The 23,026-nt window shown below is 41.1% G+C and overlaps 1 protein-coding gene and 1 pseudogene across 2 annotated transcripts in view; both read right to left on the reverse strand.

The window, feature by feature from the left end:
* Positions 1-6,892, reverse strand: part of LOC145480681 (alkaline phosphatase-like) — an 8,977-nt pseudogene extending 2,085 nt beyond the window's left edge. The window contains exons 1-6 of the transcript XR_014048530.1: positions 5,834-6,892; positions 4,003-4,330; positions 3,076-3,321; positions 1,688-1,922; positions 477-617; positions 93-200 (exon numbers count right to left, since the gene is read on the reverse strand). The product of XR_014048530.1 is annotated as an alkaline phosphatase-like (transcript). The remainder of the gene's footprint in view (positions 1-92; positions 201-476; positions 618-1,687; positions 1,923-3,075; positions 3,322-4,002; positions 4,331-5,833) is intronic.
* A 69-nt stretch (positions 6,893-6,961) lies between these two features.
* Positions 6,962-22,977, reverse strand: LOC145480678 (ubiquitin carboxyl-terminal hydrolase 16-like). Its single transcript, XM_081458978.1, has 17 exons — positions 22,876-22,977; positions 20,772-20,857; positions 20,239-20,304; positions 19,657-19,754; positions 18,425-18,525; positions 17,053-17,153; positions 16,536-16,583; positions 15,822-15,914; positions 15,101-15,234; positions 14,586-14,673; positions 13,915-14,005; positions 13,419-13,507; positions 12,907-12,966; positions 12,479-12,652; positions 10,275-11,751; positions 9,251-9,486; positions 6,962-8,528 (listed from the first exon to the last, which is right to left on the reverse strand). Exons 1-17 carry the CDS (start codon positions 22,958-22,960, stop codon positions 8,172-8,174), a joined length of 3,384 nt encoding a protein of 1,127 aa, XP_081315104.1. The 5' UTR covers positions 22,961-22,977; the 3' UTR covers positions 6,962-8,171.
* Positions 22,978-23,026: the final 49 nt, after the last annotated feature.

Genomic DNA, 23,026 nt, shown 5'->3' on the forward strand with positions numbered 1-23,026 from the left:
CACTCGGTTCTGACGCCGTTAGCACTGCAGTGCAGCCACCGTATGCAAGGTAGAGCAACAGTGTTTTTTTATTTTTTTTATTTTTTTTTTACCTAGATTTATCATGTCGGTTGCTTTAGACACCGCTTTATTCATAGCTACAGTGTCATGAAGAGCTCTAACCGCCTGACCGTCATGATGACCGTGATCAATACGTCCTCCTGTGAAAAAAACAACAACAACAATTGATTAGACTGCATAAACTTGATTTTCGTTAACTGGACTGCTAATTTTCCTGCCCTGATGAGTTACTTGAGATCAGGTAAAGTACGAGTCCTCCTGACCCACTCTCCTCCCCTCGCTTCCCTCCCCAATCCCCGCGTACCACCATCCGCCGCGAGTCATGCTTCAACCCCTGGGATCTGGCTCAAAGCAAAGGGACCTTTGAACTGTAAAATAGCAGAAGGAAGTCTTCTACAATGTCATCATCTACTCACCTTCGACAAACAAGAAGTACCCTTTGGGGTTTCTCTGCAGAATTTTGATGGCTTTTTCTGTCATTTCCCCTATTGACGGTTCACCAGCAGCATCGTCCGCTCGGTCCACTTCGTACTGCATGTTTGAGTACTCAAAACGTCCTGCAAAGACAATTGACAAGTGGAAATTACATAAGGCTTTATTGCCGAAATAGAGAACAATGACCACTCAGTAGAAAAGAATGTTCCGAAAGTTAAATTGGTGAAACTGTTTCATGCCCCACGCACACATTTTTCTTTAGAAATTAAAGATACTTTTCATAGGGGTCTGCATGGGGCTTAAAGATGATTTCCAGTCCGTACTGCGCAGTCTCAGCATCCTAATGTTTATAAACATTATAAGTATCACTCGATGGAATGCGAATCGATGTTATTCGCTACGAACCACATACCTTATCTTTGAGGCCTTTCAAATTCTTTTTCCAACAGCTTCATTGATTTTTAAAGCTGCGAAGTTGTTTCATCAAGTGATATAAGAAAGAACGAAGCATAAAGCTTCGACCGCTTTGCATCTATAATGGCGGCTGTTTTGAAACTTTGAATTTACGTAGTGTAAGTAGTTGCGAAATGTTTACATTTTGTTATGTCTTACATGAAATAAAACAAAAAACGCAACAACAAAAAAAACACTCGAGAGTGCGCAGTACGGACTGGAAATCATCTTTAACTGACACTGAGCTACGAATTGGTCAAAATTTGGACTGTTAGCTAAGAAATGAAGAGTTTTCTAACTAACAGCTGAAATAGATTTACTCATGAATTTAAACGATAGATAAATCGCCAAAAAATTTAACTGATAAGTGGCTGATAATCCATCACCCTCAAGACTCTCTATTCAACCGTTAATAGGATTTGAGCAAAGAAAAAGGTTAAAATACAAGAAGAAGGACAGAGTATGGTAAAACAAAGTGATGGAAGAGATGTAGGAGAAGACCGCGAACGGCGTGGAGGAAAGTTGTAGAAAAGCAAAACCCGGCATAATAGTTCAAAAAGTTCAACTGAACGGTTGTGTGATCTGCAAGATAGAGAGTGGGAAGCCTGGTGAGTATAAACAGATGGATCTTCTTTGTTATGCTGGACAAAGATGGTTTACTTTCACGAGCATTTAATGGTGTGCATAAGCAATGAAAATAGAACATCGCAAAAGTAAAAGGCATTTAAAAGGTATATACCTATCATGTGATCAACATTCTCCGCGTCAATCTTGTCAAAACTAGTTTTGTCCCACACATACTGGGAATTCGGATGTTTGTCCACCCACTCCTTAATCAGGTCTCTGCCGTCCAGTCTCTCTCCCTTTTTATCAGGATACTCAGGGTCTGTTTGATTTTGATGCATGAACTCTCCGTCCTCCAGCAGAGATTACTTCCATTCCGTCACCATATGAATACTCAGCAAGTTGTAAGGCTGAAAAGGAATGATTTTATGTGCTTCGAGTTGTCCAAACAAACTGCTGAGAACGATGGTAACACCGTAGGATACAAAACCAAATAAGATGTTATTTGTGAGACCGTGGTACCTGGTCTAAAAATAAAGACTTTTCTCATGATTCTAATTCATTAACTATTTTTTTTAGCCAATGGAATAGCCATAATGTTATTTCAGTCTCAATTAAGCCTTTTATTTAGTAGCAGGTCGATGTGTTTATTGTTTTGGGTCAACTGTGCTGTTTTAATAAATGTAATGTCATTCATAGTTTTCTAAGAAACAATACACTTAGCGTGAGATGAATATATAAACAATAGCCTCCATTTGGCGGAGAAATATGCTCGGATATTTGTCCACAGACATTATCTGTTCTAAGAAGCGAGCAGTTTTTTGAGAGCGTAACTGTGAGCTTTGAGGAACAGATAATGTCCAACAACACATATCCGAGCATATTTCCGCGCCAAATGGAGGCTATTGCGTTTATTATCCTTCAAACATTTTTCAAAACACGCGCGGTTTTGAAAATTGGGGAATATCCCTCGGACATTCTCCAGTTTTAGCTGGGGTATATTCCGTCACGTGACGCGTTTAAACCAATCGCGCGCGAACGAAAATATTTGTTAGGTCTTATTAACCAAGCAGGAGGTCTGTATGGGAGAATCTTGACCGAGGTCGTGAGTGCAGACCGAACGCAGTGAGGTCTGTACACACGACTGAGGTCAAGATTCTCCCATACAGACCGACTAAGCTCTGTTAATAAGATGTTTATTATATGGCGCAAACAAAAACAATTTAATTCGTTTAATGTAACAAGTTTGTACTAACTGACATTTTGCATGCGAACGGCGATAACCTGAATTTAATTCTGCCAAAGTTTGCTGGTCCTCTTTGCTTTTTTTGCTCATCAGGCTCTTTGGCACTTCCATAAATAAATAGTGTTAGATGAAATCAGTCAATGATTTTGCATTTTAGTTTGCAACTTTTTCACTGCAAAACATTACCGGTCTAGATGCCGGTCTAGATGGGAAAATCTAGACCGCTTTCAATATCGATTTCAGCCAATCAAATTCGTCAATTTGGTAGTTACCAGTCCTTGTGAGACAGAGCCATATAATAAATGGATTATAATTACCGATATCCTTGCATGCAGACGGATCATCGTAGGCTTTTCTCTTCTTATCTGCGTCACTTTCCCATCGACGGTCTACAGAGTGTGCATACGAACACGCAGGACTTGCGTGCGTGGCGCGCGCGGTCGACACGAACCCAGTTGACATCCCAGCCATCTCTGCGAGCGAGAGGATAGAGACAACTTCGCGTTCCTTACTGGCAGACGAGCAGTAACCCCATTCTACTCTTTCGTCCATTCCTATAACACCTGAAAAATATCAATGAACTAAGCGACTTCAAGGAATGGAAGAATAAGCCGGTCAAGGTGTCCTTAGCGTGTTTATGGACTGAGACGTAGTAAAAGTCGATAAAAGAAAAGATCAACGCTAATCTGCTGCCCTTTTACCGACTAAATTAAATTACGGAAGGAGAGCCAGTAGCTTAGATCAACCAATCAGGTTACTTTATTGTATCTGACATTGTCCCGACCGCTGACTGAACTGTGTGCGTGCGCAAGTAACTACTCTGATTGATCCCAGGTGGTGGTTGGCACAAAGCTATATCTTCTCTAGTCGAAATGAAGAGACCTCTTTTTCTCCCCTCCCTAATCCTTATGACGACATCCGGGATTGGACCCGAAAAATTAAATACCGATAACGCAATATAGAAGAGATGATTTTCTTTCGTCTTTCTGCTACTGAAGCACCGTTTTTGGCCCGCTTCGCGGTTCACAGATGATTTAGAAATCGAAAAGGGAGAACTGTGGAACCAGGTCAATCTCCAGTAAGACGGAGAATAAATTGTGCCTGCGTTTTATTTACCCAGGCGAGGCCTGCGAAAGAGCCACACTATCTACCACCCGAGTCAGATACATATTTAGCTTGCTGAGTTCCTGAAGCAAGGTTCTTTCTCTACGCCAATGATAAGCATTGTTTATTTCGCCACCTACCCTGGTCGGTCTTAACTCCAGTCAGAAACGCTGTGAGAGCTGGCGGAGTCAGGACCCTGCTGATCAACGGCGTAAGTCTTGGCCAGGGCTGTCCAAGGGAGCTCCTCCCAGCTCAGCACATTCTCCTCGCCTGTTTTACCTTTCAACTGTCCATCCAAGATGCGAGCAGCGGTGACAGTAGTGATGCCCATTCCATCGCCCATGAAGAGAATGGCGTTCTTGGCAGTTTTTGTGTTCGGTTTCACCTTGAGTTTGTGTTGGATCAGGTTGACACCATCCTTGTACCATTGATTACTATCTTGATTTTTTAGGATGTCGCAGCTGACAACTAATGAGCCAAGAACATTGAGTTACTCACCGCCACGTGCCAAATAGATACAAATGTTGAAAACCGCCACACCGTTATATTGATTGTGAAGGCAACGTTTTGCGATCAACCGTCAGTCAGTTAGACTGTTCACAACCCTCTGTTTTTTTCATATTTTTCTTCGATCGTTCGAAAAGAATCGTGAAAAATGATGTAAACCCAAGAGCGGAAGTTCAGGGGTGGCAGAGGGAGGTGGCGTCCAGTTCTCTTGCTATTCTTTTCGGATCTCAAACGATCGAATAAAAATACTATAAAATAGCGAACTACGAACAAATGTCGAGCGTCCAACGTGGCCTATTTGCCACACCTCAGTAATCGGCTGAAATTGATCTCTGTTTAGAAATCGCTTTCGACTCTCTAGGCTCGATTACCAGCGGCGGAAATCGAGCCTATCGACTCTCCAGACAGAAACAGATACCAAGACCTGACAGTTTTGCACACGAGCAGTTTATTAATAGCAGTATTTCCGGACCAGAGAAGATTTCATTGGCCTAAATATTTATACCTGTTGCGTCGGATGCCCTAATATATCTAATATAGCTTCCTGATTTATCTTTTCTCAGATTTAATCCTCGGTCGACATTTATTATTTTTAAACAAAATTGTTGTGGTAACATGAGCATAAGGTGAGGTCGATTTCCCCCACAGCCTATTGAGTCCCCCGCTGAGTGTTTCTATAAACAACGGCGGTGCCTGAACAAGACTTGGAGTTCAAAGCTCTTTTCAAATGTTTGTGCAAATAGCTGAGATTGTTGTGACCGGTTAATATTTGGTCGTTATATGCAGCTCACCGTTCTCCCCGGAAAGTAGCGTTATCCAAATAGAGTCTGTGCGGGAAACTATTGATGTTTTAGATGTCCAGGTGTATTTTTTGCTTTGTGTTTTCGCTAATTTATGGAAGAATTTAGCTGCAATTCGTTCAACCTATAAGTCACCTTCGCAGCCGTTATCACGCAGGATAACGGGGCATTCTGCTGATAACAGCTGTGCTGCAAAGGAGCTTGTGTTTTGGGTCACAGTTGTTGCAAATGATCTGGCAAAGAGCCATGATTCACTTCCTGGTAATATATTCCCTTTTACATCAACATATTTGATATCGGCAAATGCTTCTGACTAAACGAATGGCACAGATCAAAAATAACTACAGTGGTAAATGGCTAAACGACGGAAGAAATCAAATCACATTTCTAGGTACATGTCTATCATTTCTCCAGAGCGTTCGCGATTGTAGGCTTAGCTTGTCTGTCTCTAAATTCCACTACCGAGCGATAATTTATACTTCCCTTCCCCTTTGTATCACATTCACAGCTCAATCAAAGGAGCCAACAGCATGGCTTAAATGTTATTGACATTTTCACAACCTCGAGTTCTATACTGAATCATTGTGCAATGATAAATATACATCTCGCTATGTAACTGCACCACTGAAAGATAGCGGAAGCGTTACTCATAGAAATCGCATACCTGATGCGAAGTAAAACACCCATAAAAAGTGCAGCATTTTGAGCTGAAGTGGCGTTACCTTTATACCGAGCCGGAGGTATGTGAACAGAAGTTGTTGAGCTTCAACAGTACCGTTATCTCCAAGTTGGTGGTTTGCCCTGCCTGCGATGCAGCTACCGACGACTGTCTGTGACGCCTTGAAAAGTGACACCAGGGTTCAAAATCAATAATGGTCCGCAATGCGTACATGTATGAACTACAGAGAAAAGCAAAGGGTCTCCCAAAAGTTCCTATCATCTCCCATCTTGGTGTCCGTATTGGGCTCTCAGTGTAAACGTCATGGCCACACACGCATACTTTATCAACACAGAAGTTGTGCCTTTATAACTCTAGAGACCATTCCCAAGTTGCCCCTTGCCTTTGTGTGAGAACGGGTCTTCGTGAAAACCATTCATTCAGATTAAAATTTCTTTCACTTGTGACTCATTTCATACAAATCAAACTCATTTTCGGATGAATGTTTCGCTCAAGGACTCCTTTTGAAAGAGAGATGACAGGAAACTCGGAAATGGCCTGCTGTACGGACGTAAATTCAATCTGCAATATGTCTGCTGGTTGTATGCGTGTGTGCATAGAATATAAGTCCGCTGTCGCGAGCTCTCTGGTCAGAGCAAGATTGTACTGAGGACTGTGCTTGTAAACTTCCTCGTTTCCTATTACAATTATTACAAAATTAAATCTCAACGTTTAACGTAATGTCGTGCAGTGATCCATTCACAGAAAAGAAAACGTACTGACATCAGCCGTAAATCATTCTTTGTAACGTATGGTCCCTTTGCGACGTAAGAGCGCGCGCGTTTTCCATTGCAGAGTTTTCCTTGCCGAGAACGGTGCTACAGAGAAATTGATAGTTGAACAAGGGAAATAACGCACGGGAGAATGAGAACTTCAATCTTCTTCGTCTTTTGCGTTCTGGGTTGTTTTTTGTCTAAAGCAAGAGACGACCTCTAAAGTTTGTTCTTTGTTTTCAGTGATGTCGTTGTGCAAGAAAGTAAGAGAAGTGCGAAATGGTGTAATTTGCCATTAGTTATGAAAAATATCTCCGGCTCGGTATGGGCAAAATTCACTCAAACTAACGGAACTTTGAACAACTTGGCTTTAATTAGTTTGACCGTACACACCAGCAGTAGTCTACTGTGCCTGTCGTTGATTAATTCTCTGATAATAATGACATAATACTCTGATTCTCTCAAAAAATATTTCTCTACAATTTGAATAGTCGTGCTTTCATGGCTAGTCACAACATCATTTCCATAAAAAAATCATTTGCTAATATACCATCAAGATATCACGTACAACTCGCACAACAGATTGCGTTACCAGCTACTTTTGAAAGCAAAGTACTTAGTATGTCTTTGCCTTTGCGGAGCTTAGTAACAAGTTCAAGAACTCGTGAAATATTTGACGACCATTTCTACCAACCAGGTGCAAACCAAAAGCATTCGTGAAAATAGGTTGCTCACGTCACCTTTTCCGTCCTTGCCGCCTTCGAGTTTGCTTACATAACTTGCTTATATTCCTATTTGTAAGGGTAGTGGCTGCCTTGGAACAACCATAACTTTAAACTTTCACTAATAACTGGGCCTTAAAATCGAAACAGAAGTCATCACCATTGGCCAATCACAGGAAATGCAAATAATGTAAAGAGCCAATCAGAACTCGAGGCAAAAAAATGCACCTAGTACCAAGCGCGGGAAAAACGGGGGTAAGCCAAGTCAACGATTGGTTTGCTTTGCTTCAGATTGGTTGATAGAGTATTTTCCCGTGACGTCATGGTAGCCATATAGGTGTTCCAAATCAATGCAACGGCGGCCATGTTGGGGTACCCAAACCAATCCTCTGGGAATTCAACTCATTTCTCATGTAATCACTTTCTTTTGTTCCAATTATCTGGCATGGCTGCTGGTCACGTGGGTGAAAACGCCCAATGGAGGGTTTCGGCTGACGTGTTTACAGCCTTGTTGCCACCCCATCCAGACCACATGATGATTCCTTAGAGGGGCGGTTACACTCATGCAATTTGCCAGACCCAACTAATTGCATGGGAGTATCAGGAGTCATGGGCTCCTGGAGTATGTACAAACAGAACAATTGTAACCTTCCAAATGATTCATCACATCATCTGAATTGGGTGGCAACAACCGAATCCGTTTATTGGTTAGACCGCGCTTCACTGATCTAGTGAACTAACATATGCAAAAGCAATACAAATAAGTTCTTGAGTCGTTGGTGAGAAAGCCTGACAGAAACCGTTCCAATCCTATAAAATGCTCAACATGACACTCTGGTCACATACTAATCACCTGCTTCCAAGAGGAAGCCGTCCGTAAAATAACATGTATGCTTGACTCTTAAGCACTTTCGTCTCCGCTATTGCCACCACGCTCGCGTCACTGACGTGAAACCACTGACCATCTGGAGCAGGCTCATGACGACATCTTGAATTGCCATGTTTGACACCGGTCTTCCCAACAGTCCACATGTTTTTTATAAACTCAGTTAATTCACTCATGCTGGTTATCTTGTCATAAAGACCTTTGACAGGTGGCTCCCTCACTTTAACACAAGCTGTGTAATGCCCACTGTTCATGTTGCCACTGTGTTGAATCACACCGTACAGTGAGTACAACACTTGTCCTTCTGAGTCAGGTCGAGTCTGAAATAGAGAAAATGAACTTTCAGAATGGAGATGTTGAACCTGGGCAGTGTCATTTGGTAACATGTTGGAAAGTTTCAACAGTGTTTTAGTGTTTTTTTTTTGTGGGTAAATAAATATCAATGCTAGACAAAAACATGTTGGAGAGGCCCTTCTCACCCTCACCAGTCCCCAACCCCCACAAGGGGATTGTACAGGTGGGAGGGGAGAGGATAAGAGGCTCTACAGGCTCTGTTTACATCACTATATCTAATCCCTGAGCGTAGGGCCTGTTCACAAGGCAATAAAGAACCTGAGTCAAAATACGCCATGATTAAACATGCAAAAATTCGGGTCACACAGTCAAACCTGTATGTAATGGTCATCCTTGGGAAATCGCTGGGTGACCGTTTTATGCAGGGTGACCGCTATATACAGATCAACTTTACAGCAGATAGAAGGCCGCGATTTTAATTCATGTAATCGTTTGGTGACCGTAATATACAGGGTGACCGCTATATACAGGACCATTACATACAGGTTTGACTGTATACTGGTTTGACTGTAATCGGCACTACACGACAAATACATTCCTTTACGTAAATCTAATAAACTAGACGACCCCCAAACACCCTTGTACTTCTTCACGCAGTCCCCGAGAAACCCTCCCCAAGCTGACGTAACGAGACAAAACGAACGAACACGTCATGATGTCCGGGTCCAATCCATCTTTCTTGACTTACCTTTCCACTTCTACTGCAAAACGGCCCCAGGTTCAGCTCCACAGGAAAGTCCACATGTTTAGTGAGTTTTCTTAAAGTGAAGCGAGCCTGCTGGAAGCGCTTCAGATGAAGGGTCAGCACTGGAGGAGCGAGAGAGATAAGCATCTGTTTACTAGCAACCGTGTACACAGTCCGGTGCTTAGAATCTTTCTTCTTGCTCGTCGAAGGTTTACTTGCCGTTGCACCTTTTGGTTCGTCTGCAAAAGACGGGAAAATACAATTAAGTCAGCCATTAGCATTCTTTGAAGCCCTTTATGTGGGCTTCCACGCACCACTGATGAAAAAAGAAGGCGCAACGGACTAAATAACGACTACTGTAAAACAGTCTTACCACGACACATTCCGAAGTAAGTATTGCGTGACATGACAGTTTTTTTAGCGCGCACATTTTGATTTAGTGCGCGACATCTTGGCTTGGGGAAATAAGGTAGAATTGAGGAGAAAGGAAAAAAGCGTCTTAGATCTCTCATGCAAACCTTCTAGACGGGCGCCAAGATGCACAAACAAAATATCCAGCGCCCAATTACTAGTATGCAAAAAATACAAAACATGACGAGGAAACCTAACAAAAATCACGGGGCTTTTAAACTTAAATTCCCTCCCAAGAAATACAAGATGATTAAAACTATACATTATTCTAGTAAATGACGTATTGATAAGCCATATTTGTACGCTTAACAGAATTAGTAATTGCTGATAATAGATGTTTTGGGTTCTTTCCTAAACGACGATATTTTTCCACCCAGCGAAAAAGCCTGTATTACAGGCGACGTAACATACAGTCATTTCTCGAATAGAGTTCAAGGTAAAAAAAAATGTGAATGTAAATCTTATTTGTAGTAGTCATGCACTTAGCTATACAAGCACTATGCTTAGCTAGTTTACAGGTATGCCACTGAAACAAAGGAAACAAATGTTTCAAATAAACGTAACATAGTTAAAAATCCCAACTGCAAGTGAACAATAACAGAAATTCTTGACTGACCTTCTGAAGACGAGTCTCCAGTATCATCGTCATCCTTATTGTCACGTTTCGCCGCACTGGCTCCTTTGCCCTCGTTCACTCGTTGCGCTCGTTTGCTACACTCTTCGCAAGCAAACTTATTATTACCATCTAACATTTCAGAGACGCAAAACTGGCTTAAACAGGACATGACAGAACATTCCCCTGGGGAGGGGTGATAAGTAGGCTGTAGAGTAAGAGGTTTCCGCGATATGCAACCAGGCTCGTTTTCCTCTTCAGAATCAGCTTCACATTCATCAAAATTTTCTCCATTTGTAACAGCTAACTCTATTGCTTCTTTTGTCCCGTTTTCCTTATTAGAATCCGAACAACGCCCTTCGTATTCTAGGTCATTTTCTTCGCGCCTAGCACCAATGCTATTATCAAAACAATGTTGTTCACCATTATCAACAGAAATAGTCTTAAATTCACCCGGAGGAAGACCTTCTGTTTCTGCAAATGTTTCAATGCCAGTCACAAGGTGTTCGTCAAGTTGAGGAAGGCCTTCCGTTGCAGTGAACGTTTCACTGCAATTTTTAAGGGTACATTTTCCTTCTTCTTGGACAGCATGGTCTTCTAAGGGATTTTCTACACAAGTCGAAGTAAAAGCCTTATCCAAACTCGTCTTCAAAGCTGAGTTTACGATTTCTTCCACAATTGCATTGATACTCGACCAGACACTTCGAGTTCCATCATTTGCGAGCTTGACCTCGGGTTCATTTTGACAGACTTGAAGTTCATTTTCCAACTTGCAGTCGCTTGGCTCTGTCGGTAAAGACGTATTGTCTCCGTCAACACATTGCATATTCCTTGAATTTAGCTCAGCCATTTCGTCTGCGTGAATCGTTTTGTTACAATTCGAGAAATCCATCGATGACATCTTATCGTCACTGAGCAATTTTGATTGGTGATGTTTATCATCTCCTTCGCAAGTAACGCAATCACCTTCGTTTGTAACTTTCTGTTGACTATCGTTTCTCTCCGTCTGAAGATTCTTTGCAGCATCCTCATTTAGAATCACTTGATTTTCTCCCAGACTCTTCAAAGAATCTTCCACTACCTCTGTCCGTTCTGTACAATCACGCTTGACAGTTTTATCTTCTTCATAGCCAGCTCTGTTGGAATCTAAAGCACTAGTGTCACAATCCTTTTCACTCGACTGCGCCGAGTGCTGCAAGTTGCTTCCAACACCTTCCAACTGGACATCATAATTGGGAATAGCCTCAAGACCGCCGCTAGAGTTGACGGATTCCTCTGTTGCGTTATCGTTGCCCACTGGACCAACACTTCCGTTCAGTTTGTGTTCTTGTTCGTCCAAGTCAGAAACGTTCATCTGATCGAGTTCATCGCCTTCCTCTCCCGAGTCCCCTTTTTCTTCTTCATCATCTTCTTTGTTATCGTTTGCATCCTGAAAAGCTTTCCCCTTCTTTCCATGACCTTTTCCTTTTTTTCCCTTCTTCTACACAAGACAAAAATAGCGCAAATGCAAAATGACAAAATGTTCGCGACTTCCCAAAGAATTACTCTAATTCTTGCTACTGTGTAATCACAAAACCGTAACTTTAGAGGTTGTTATGGTAACATGACGTCACAAGGTTACGTCACGTCGCGTCGCAGCTTCCTGTTCAAAATTGCAGGTTCAAGAACTATTGGATACTGAATTGCAAATGACAACGATACTTTCACCGGCAAAGAGTCGTTGCCACAACAGAATGTTTTCACTTGAGTATCGAAAGTAATTTGCCCGCTTGCATTCCCTGCTTGCTTTACCTTTGCAATACCACGCTTTCGGATTGGTTTACAAAACTCGCAACCATTTTCTCGTCCAATCAGAAGTATAACCACAACCAACCGTCATTCGTTCGCACACATTTTCCCGCGCTCCCCCCCGATAGAGAAATTTGCCAGGTTTTGGTTGTTCAAAGCCCGATTAAGCCAACCTAAAAATTTTCATTTCAGTTTTGTAACTTTGCCGTGAAATTTTCTATTTATATTGTTTTGCCTTTTGTTTTGAGTTTAAATAGTCTCAAACTACATGAAACATAGGCAGTGAAAAACAGCGTTAACCGGCTTTCGAACAACCCGAACCTTGAGATGTCATTGTTCACCGCATTGACCGTGTCCTTTGCAATTCGCACGAGTGATTCTTTTGGTTTTGGGTTTTCAAGAATATTGAATACACTCACCCTTTCAGCTTTTCTAGCTGATTTCTGCTGATGTTTACTGGGGGTCTTTGACTTGGAATCTTTTTCTGTTTCTTTGCTACTGACTTCGACGTTTGTTGATTCGCTGTTAGGAGTCTTTGGCGATTTTGAGCTTTGTTTTCCTCCTTTTGCGTGGAACTTATCGCTGTAGGATTCCTTAAATAATAATATAAAAAGAAGATCTTCAGCACAACATATGACAGTGGCAAGCATAGTTGTGTTAATGCACCAAAGAAGTACACAACAAGCTAAATTCTACAAGTCTGAACGATTATCTTGTAGCAAAACTGAATTTTAAACTAGTTTTTTTATGAAACAATAAGCTAAAATAACATGTGTCGTGACCTAGCATCCTTTAAAAAGCCGAGAAACTTTATGGGATTGTTCTCACTTGAGTTGATCATTCATACCTGCGGTGGTGACATCAGCGGCAAAGACAAGTCCAGAAATGTCTCCTCCACTTTGAATTCCTAAAAAGATACGAAGATCCAGAAGAGGGGATGTAACGTTTGAACCGAACTGGAGTTAAACAATTAGTATATTTCCCGGGTGTTTCCATGCTTTAGCGGCGATTAAAATTAACGAATGGCAAAAGAAGCAACCTCTTCCTCGTCAAAGGAGAAATCTTGAAAAAAAACCCAGTTTATTTTGTGTAAAAGGTCACATCAGGGTGGTATGTGTACGTGTGTGCATGTTTGGGGGGGGGGGGGGGAGTGAAGGGCAAAGGCAGCTGAGCTTATTTTATGTGAAAGGCCTTGAGGTGGTGGTGGTGGTGGTGGTGGTGGTGTGGGTGTGGGGGCAGGGGTGGATCGTTACAGAGAGGGGACACTAAAATACTTAAACGGTTTATAATTAACTAATAATTCCGAGGAAGAGGGGCAAGGCGCACGCAGTCTTTAACCGAAAAAGCCTGGTAACTAACCTGATGACACTGATGACACGTCACGATGCTTACGAGCCTGCCAGCAAACACACTGTCTATCAGCGGTGCCTCAGCACTTGCGCCATACTCTGTGGGAATAACAAAAAGAGTCCGAGTTTCAAATTTGGCTGATATGGCTGAAATGCCTTTAACATCTATCTCTAAAACGTTTAGAGATAAATCGTGCTGAATAGGTTGTTTTGACAGATGTTCAGTTTTCGTTAACAAGGAAACCAAACAAATCCGGCAAGCGCGTCAAAAACAGCGCAACGAACTAATCATAGCTCGAGGTAAAATATCCGTAACCCGTGAAAAGCGCGGGAAAATCTCATCACCCAAACCACGTCGTTTTCTGGTTGGATAAAACGTATTGCAGGGATTGTATGAGCCAATGATAGAGTTCAGCAAACACAAAGTAGTTCACAGGTTCCCAGTAAGTATCTACGAAATTACTTTCAAAAATCAACACAACAAAAACCAAGGAATCTTTTTTTACCTTTAATTTGCGCTCTTTTGTTGTCGTCCAAGGTCTTGGCGTCAGCTCCGCCAGTAACACCAAAAGATTTCAACACAGCCAACTTGACTCGCTAATGAGAAAACAAATATAATATGTGACTTCAATTTGTATTATTATGATTTCCATTGGCGTCACCAACAGTCTCAAGATCTGACTCACTCAACGTAGCTTCGGAAAAAATCTTCAGTTAAAAATCTGAATCTACCATTAAAGATGGCGTTTCCTTAGAAAAAATACATTCAGAGAAAAATGAAACTTCCCGTTTCCTTGCCTTTCGTGTTAAGGTCGCCATGTAGGAATTCATTGAGAGAAAAATATATTAACCAAATTCAGGAGCCCATCACTAAGAGCGTGCAACTCCCATACTAAGCCTAAGTGTATTTTTACGCTTCTTTTCCCGCGAGATGCGGGAACTGCGGCTCATACAACCCCGCTCTACATGAGCGCGCGTCAGTAAGTTGTTTTTCTTTTTAATTGTCCGGTGAAATGATGACGTCAGTTAAAAATTAAGTCTGTGCTTGTGATTGGTCAGTGAGGTTCCTGCGGGGGTCTGAATTCGCAGTAAATTCAAACTAAAAATAGATCGGTCTGTCAAAACGCCGTGACAGGAATATGGGGTAGTTGCACGCTCCCAGCTCCTACCAAATTACCTTAAGTTCTTCAGTTCTGATAGAATCGAACAGATAACGAAGTAGTTCTTGGCTGTCTTGCTGTCTAAATCCCTTGAACCTTGTGGCCCTGTAGAGAACAGATCATTAGAAATTCATTAGAGATTCTTCTTCAGAATCCAGCAACGCTTTACAAAATGTATAAACCAACTAGATATAAACTAAAAGAACTAAACATAATCGTAATTACAAAACTAAACATCGTAATAAATACGTTTAAAAAGATGCGCCTTGACTTTTGATGTCCTCAATTAATCTGGTAGGGCATTCCAGAGTCTGGGTGCCATAGGCGAAAATGCTCTATATCCATATGATTTAAGATAGAATATAGGCTGAATTTAGATAGACTTTAGACCTTGCATAGGTCTGTAACATCAATCGGTTATTTTTGTAGCCCCGCTCCGACTATGGTGCATTAATCGAGAATCCTTTTTTCTACTTTAAATACCATTTTGTCACTCTACTATCTCAAAAAAAAACTGTAAAAAAATACCCACGTTTTGCAAATCTCCCCAAACAGCTGTCGTGGATTCAAGGTGCGATCGCTCGAGCTTCTTGAATCTTGTAGTAACTTCCATAACGCTTTAGTAAGCGATCCTGGTGCTTCTTGAATAATTACCGCGAGTCGGGGCTGCAAATAACCAATTCAGAGAAATTCGTACTGAGAATCAAATATGTGACGCAACTGTTTTAGTGCTAAAATACTCCAAAGAAAACAGTAAGAACTATCCTAAGGGGACTAAAAGTTGAAAAATCTACATTTACATCTATTTTACATTTTAAGCTGCTCTGACCTAACTACACCAGTTTAAAAACCTTACTTAGACAAATGGACAAAGAAAAATTCGCGTCTTCACAGTACACTATTTCAAAATTGATATTAAGTACAACGAAGAATATGAAGTAAAACCTAGTTCTGTTTTTTTTATTATTATTATTATTATTTCATGCTGTCTGTATCTTTTGCAGAAGAAGTGAAACCTCATCCGCCGACATTCCTCGCGCTACCACAAGCTTGCCGATTGCTGAACCATGAATATGAAGCAGATATCTCAAATGAAAACAACTAAGGATATTGAACTCAGGATTCTCGAGAACAAATCCAGCTAGTGCCACGCTGGATAGAGAAAAGTACGCCAATCATTTAGCTACTTTTCAATACGTCGCCTCCAGCTGCCTCTTCTTGGGAACGAGACTTCACAGTCTGCTTGTACTTACCAGGTCTTTGTTATCTGAAGATAAATGTTGGGAAAACCCTTCCTGTGTAGCACAAGAAGCTGCTACGTGAAGTAACTCTGTCTGGCACAGGTTCTGCCAAAAATAAATTAAAAAAAGAAAACAGGAAACTTGTAAAATTCATTCCTGATGTCAACACATACATCGCGTGTCTACAAGTGAGGAAATTCTTCGATTACACAAGACTAACTACTGAAATTTTTTCTGCTTTTCGTTTACATGTTGCAGGCTCGCATTAACTGGCTGTTTCATTGGCATACATTAGGATAATACACAAGTGGTAAACAAGGCTACTGGTTGAATGTGACTGAGCTTAGAGGAAGTTTCTTGCTGCCCTCCCTAGATCTCCCCATTTTTTCCACAACTTGACAGCTCATATTTGAGGCTAATTGCCAGTGCTAGTTTTGCCGGCATGTCAAAAAAAAGAAACTCAGTCAGGCAGGCTAAAATATAGCACCCGGGATTAACTTGCTGTGAAGGCTACTTTCGCATATTTACTGCACCCAAATTCACAATGAGTCAATCAGAAGCCTGTTCATTTGGTGTCGTCATGGTAGTTAGATCAACTTTGTTTTGCCATAAGACAAACCATGACTCAACCAGATGCACTTTATATGATGCTGAAGTGCAACAAAAAGGTATGATAAGGTATAAACGGCATGCAGGCTACATAATATACTGTAACTAACTGCTCACCTGCATGACAGCATTAAAGAAGCATGTATTACCAAGATTTGACAGACCCTGTGAATAATGCAATGAATTAGTGCACTTCCTGTCAGCAGATGCTTTTCAGGTTACACAAGTTAAGTCTGTAACAGACTCTGTGTAGCAGTCCCAGTTTTACTCTTTCAGGCCATCATTCTTGTCCCCAGAGTCCGTGCTCCTTTTGGTCAGCACCAAGAATTGCGACCTCCGGGAAGGTCCAATTTTCTGAGCATGCGCAGAGTAAACGTTTCATATTCTCAGCCCATCAGATTTGTCAGACTTGACTCTGAGCATGAGGAGAGTGACTGGAAGTCCGTGAATCGTGGACTTCCAGTGTTCAACCCTCCCAGAGGTTGCAATTCTTGGTGCTGTCCAAAAGGAGCATGGCCTCTGGGGACGAGAATGTCAGGCCATGCTACAAAGAGTGAAAGAGATGAAGTGTGTACACTGTTCATGTAGGCTTGCAGCCATAAAATTTCTTGTCAGCCATGTATTCTAAGCATACCTTAATTCGGCTCCTGAGCTGGCCATTAACCTTGGAATCAGTTTTTGTTGATTTATCAGTGGAAACGGCCTTGTTTGGACTAGAAAGAGATGCCTCCAACTCTGAAATCACATTAAAGGTGTGGGAAAAACATTTCAGATGAGTTTACATGCACTTACAATTTTAGACAGTCACTTGTTGTCAAATGAATCTTTCAAAGAGCAGAATGTCACACATCAGTCATGGAGATACATATGACTGCACTATACAACTGATGTAAATCACTCAAAGGAAGACCAGTTTATCTGTAGTTACCATAATAAATCTTTAATTAAGAGGTAACTTCCAGCACGGGAGAGAGTTCATTTCTCAATTCCTTCCAAGTGGAATTACTTAAGTACAGGAAGATGGCAAACTGAACAGCCTTATTCTCAACTTACTTGGCTGTGACATGACATGGCTATCAGAATAACCCCCCCCCCCCCCCCCGGGCCCCTCCCCATGGTCATGATTCTTGTCAAGCTACCAGTGCTCATTTTTGTCAAATTAAAACAGATTCCGTTCAAAGTTCAAGCAATAAGTGCAAAAATTATTTACTAAAAATCTACTCACAGCACAGTAACATTTTGAATACTATTTAAAACATCTCACTTTCACTAATTTCTCTAAGTGACCCTGCGATTAAATTCTCAAGCATTCTCGAGAAATTTAATGTCAAACTTTGTAAGAATGCTTAATGCGTGTGTTATTGTGTTTTCAACTGACATGAAATGTCTGTTTTAATTGAAATATGGATAGCTTCTCACGGGGTCACCTTGAAAGCCCAAGTCTTGATAAGTTCTTCTCACCTGTATTCAAAACATTACCAATGCCGTAAGGTTTTTTCTGGTAACTTTATTTTTGCCATTATTGCTCAAATGTTCTGCAGAACATGTTCTGTTCCACTCTGGACTTGAACACTAACTTAAGTCAGTTATCACAAATAAGTTCTCAGTTCTCACTTACGTTGGGTTGAAAGAGGTACCAGGTATGTTTGTGCCTTGACAAAAAATTGGTTAAAATACTGGGGGAAATTCTCTAATAGAAAGGACGGGGCTGCTTGTCAGAAATTTTGCAAAGAACCCCTAAGAGGTACTGAGACCCTGCTTTGTGGGTGGCTTAAAATGTTTTTCAACCCTAAGAGGGACCAATTCCAAAGCAACACATTAATTGAAACTGACTTTTTTCAGCTCCTTGCCCTTAAAGATATTGCAAAAGTTCCTGCTGTGGGACCTTTTGAGGCTGAAAACCCAAGAGGTGCCATTATGGTAGCACTTTTTGAACACTTAAAAGGTACAACAAGCATCCCCGTCCTTTTTACATGGACACACCCCTCCTCTGGGGTTAAAATCACCTGAAGGAGGGCTCAAGTTCATGGCCTTCAATATCAGTTTAATACAGCTATGAAGAGTAGACTCAGGCTCCACTGGAACTTCATCATCACATGTATAGCACCTAAAACACAGATAAAAACTTACTGGTATCATATCTGCAGTCATTCGAAAAGATGAATAGTAAGAGAAACTTTCCGCTCAATGTACCAAGTAGTCTGATGTTTTCTTTACATGCAGGGGGACAAACATAAATGTATCCCCACACCAATGAAAATTTCATAGGATTATAATAAGTGACTGGGAGATGGTTGACATTTCAGAATCTACAGTAGAGGGGACCATGAGTTTTGTCTGGGATGATGACGCATGAACCCTTATCTCGTGTATATATTTCTCATAGTCACAGATGGAAATTTCTCATAAATTATATATGCCTTTGATCTTGTTGTGGAGGTGCAGTGGCCTATTGGTTAGCGCCCTTGCCTCTGGATTGAGCAGTCGGGCTTTGAAACCACCCCTCCAGGCCTGGCTGGTGATGTTGTATTGCATTATTGGGGAGGGTACTTTACAGTGCCTCTCTCCACCCAGGAAATTTAATGTGGGGGGGGGGGGGGGGGGGAATAATCCAGCAATGGACTAGTATTCCATCCAGGGGGAGTAGAAATACTACTAGTCACCTCGTGCTACTGAAGTCAGAGGCAAGCGTCAGCCTGATGGGCCACTTGACTTTTATGCACATTTTACCTTTACCTTTAATTTTGCAAAAAATTATATATTTGCAGTCGAACCTCCCATAAGTGACCACCCAAACTGTCAAACCTAGATGGTCACTTATGGGAGGTAGTCGCTTACAAGAGCTTAGACCATATTGGGTCAAAAATTTGCCTCATTAGCATATAGTAACTGCAGAGACTTACCCCATCATAGTAAGTCTTTCACGAAAACCATCCTGTACTTCTCATTGAGACATTTCCGTCTCTTGTACAATCCAGGAATGCGATAATGTTACAACACCTTATTATCCAATTTCTGCTCTATTATCTATTAAGTGGTTGTTTATGGGAGGTTAAAAATGAAAGAAAATTTCAAACTTTTAGCTCTAAAAGTGGTCGTGGTCACTTATGAGAGGTGGTTGCTTGCAAGCGGTTCCAAATATAGTGATTTGACATGATTTTGCTGAGAAGAGGTGGTCGCAACCAGAGGTTTGATTGTATATAGCCTTCCCTGTCCATGAATGCAAACACTGACTTACCACACCACCCAGTTCTGAAGATGTACAACAATGCTGTGGGAAGGGTAAGATGCATTGTGTGACAAAGAATGCTTCTCTTCACTGTTCCGATCACATCCCTAGGGTTACAAGAAAACAGCAACTAAGTGCACATTTATCTTTATGGGTGGAGACATTGTGACTTGACGGACTTACAACAGCATTTGAATTTTTTTTGTCTAAATTCCAAATTAACAACTGCATCACTTAATGGCGGCTGGGTGAAACATCCAGGAGCTGCCACTATTGGCAGCCAGCTCCTAGATAGAGACTGATCTCGTGGCTGGCAAATCCTGGAAACCAAGCCATGAGTCCCCAGGTAGAAGGGGAGACAGGCACCATCACACTGAATTAACAGTGGAAAGAGGGAGGCAAGGGAGGGCGAACACTTGAGGATGTTCTCCCATGCAAAACAACACTCAATGTAAACCCTATCACTGAAAGCACATGGAATCCTGGTTCATGCACACAACAAAAACACAGTTGACTGCCACAGAAACGCAGGCACTCTTTGCCGTTAACTCCTTTAAATTGCATTTTTTAAATTGCATTAAACATTGTTACCTGATGAGCACAAAAAAGACAAATACAGACACCCAGGCCTTCTGAAGAATCTAGCTCACCACATTTCTGAAATCACAAAATTAATAAATAACTAGTAATGCGGTCTGGATACATACGGCTGTCTCCATAAAACATTTAATATCTGAAGTAAGTACTTGTAATCAGGATTCGGATTTGTGGTCTCACTCAGTCCATACAATAACTTCATTTTGTATTTTCACACCAATTTCCTCCAAAGCTGCACTTCTGTTCCACCATAATATAATATAATTCTGGGTTTTCAGGAAGTTTGTATTTTTTACACTGGATCGTAACAAAATCTCTTGTGAAATAGCTTTTCTCATGTGAAATAACTATCTTATCACCTATGTTTTATAAATAGCAAGACATTAAATTTCAAAGAAAATTTTATATCTAGCAAAACCGTTCCCAACAAATTGTCAGCACACCACTTGAGAGAAATAACTTTAAAATTATTTCTCTCCAGAAGCTATATATGACCACAATATCAACAGAGTAAAACTGATACTTACCAAGCACTGACCAAGGGTTGTGTGAGGAATTTTGTTTTGCAAATTATTGAGCTTGACTGCTTTAGAATGGGGACACTTTTTCACACCTTTGTTTGAAGTAAACAAAAAAAAAAAATTAATATATTTAAATTTTCTTGATATAACACTGCAAAAGATATCTCTGGCATCACTGGGCTTATTCATAACAGCCCCTTTGAAGACTTTCACATATGCAATGCAAATTGACCTGCAGTTTGTCAGAGAGTAATGATTGCAAACAAGACAAATTACTTTCTAAAACTAGGCTTATAATTCAAGTAAAGTGTATCTGTGACAAAGAAATACTTACAATTAAGAGTATCAAGTCACAGACAGGCAACACTTTCCCTGAACTAGGTTGGTACACTAACCAAGAACAAATGCCTCTTAACAGATATCAACAACTACTGGCGCCTTACAAACGACTTACCCACCACGGAAATGAAACCAACAAATGGACTTCTAACAGACTGACTTAATTTGACTAACAATAGACGGACCAAAAACCAACCAATTTGACTAACAATAGATGGATCGAAACCAACCAATGACTGATGACAAACTTTACACAAGTCTTTCAGCCACTACCATCATGGCTAAACTGACCAATCACAGTCAACAGGCCAGACTTATAACATCATCGACTGATAGACACTATTCACCTGACTCTGAAGATGGCTTCCGCTCAGGTTGTGGAAATGTCAGTCACCAACAACAGTTCTTTTCAGAACTACACTCACCCGGACGATCACACTATACGAACTACTGACACTCCTGACACCATTTATTATGATACGTTTCATTGTAAACAACTGGCATGAAGGCAAGGAAGCATCATGGAAATGAATAAAAACAAGAAACCTCAGCACGAAATAAGGCAGGCTGGGTGTCCAGGATTACGAGATGCCAAAAAAACCATATCGTTTGTGCATCATTGCAGCTGAGATTTTTTGGAGGGGAGGGGAGGCATCTTTCTAGGCATAGTCAGTAAAGTCCCCTCAACCAACTACTGGTATGTTCTGGACACATGAAAATTACACCAGGCGAGTGCATTTTAAGAGTTACTCACATGAATGGTGAGTGCTGTCAAAATTTAGTTTCCAACACTGATTTGGGTTCCCATACTTTTAATTAGAAGTCTTCAATAGATTTTTATGAAACTCAGGGCCGAGGAAAGAAAAAATTATGACTGAGGCAATCTCCTCTGTTAAAATTTCTTCCTAGCTATTTAGCAGTGTACTATCCCCTTTCAAAAAAGAAACAACAGAAATGAAAAAAAAAATGACCAAGACAAGTGACTCTACTTGTCTGATACTGGCTGCAGCCCTGACATTTCCCATCTTTACTAAATTCAGCATGCTGAAAAAATGTTGATATTGCATGACATCACGGTACAAAGGTCTATTGTCTCCAGAGTATCAGTCCTTAGACAAGAAATGCGGGAACACACAATCATCTGGATACGATCACTGTTACCATACCAACCATCCAGAGAGTAATCTTTACTTTCAGATTAAGGGAACATATGAGGCAACCTCCAGATAGGGTCGCCATTGCTCTTGCAAATGGGTGTGAGACATGAATTGGTTGGTCATCATGGGTAATTAAGTTGGTAATTCATGGCAAGGTAGTACAGGTAAGCAGTGTTGTGCCAAGCATTATTTTGAGAACTCAAAGGTACTACAGAGTTCATTCCCCTATTTCAATTTCATATTCATTTAATTGGCTCACGATCCACAAAGCTTTTCGGTTTCCATGTCCTAAGGGCAGAAACCAGTACAATTTAATAATTGCATGTCCATTGGTCTCCTTATTAAACTGTACAGACCTGTAAGGAAACCGATTTCAGCACTTTTTGTGGTAGCTTCTTTTAAGAGGTGCAATTCGCGTCCTCTAAAGTTCAAAAGTACCATCATATATACGTCAATGGGGCCGCTTGAAAGGGAACCAAAGGAGAGTTTACAATTTTGGGCAGGGTTTGGGTTTTGGCCACTTCCTAAAACGACGGCACATTCGTCTTATTGTTCCCTTAACCAAGAAAATAAACTTCCTAAAAGAACAATTTCCGTATCCTCATTGTATTTACCTTCATCACCATTATCGTTTTCACCATCATCAGAGCCTTTGGAAGATTTCTTCCTTTTCTGCGAGTTCCGCTTGCCTCTCGCCATATTGGTCACATATATTAGTCCACATACATGACGATGTTGATAGACCGCTCTATAAAATAACAGCGG

The sequence above is a fragment of the Orbicella franksi genome, chromosome 3 (genome assembly GCF_964199315.1).
Source record: "Orbicella franksi chromosome 3, jaOrbFran1.1, whole genome shotgun sequence".
In the NCBI taxonomy this organism is placed as follows: Eukaryota; Metazoa; Cnidaria; class Anthozoa; order Scleractinia; family Merulinidae; genus Orbicella; species Orbicella franksi.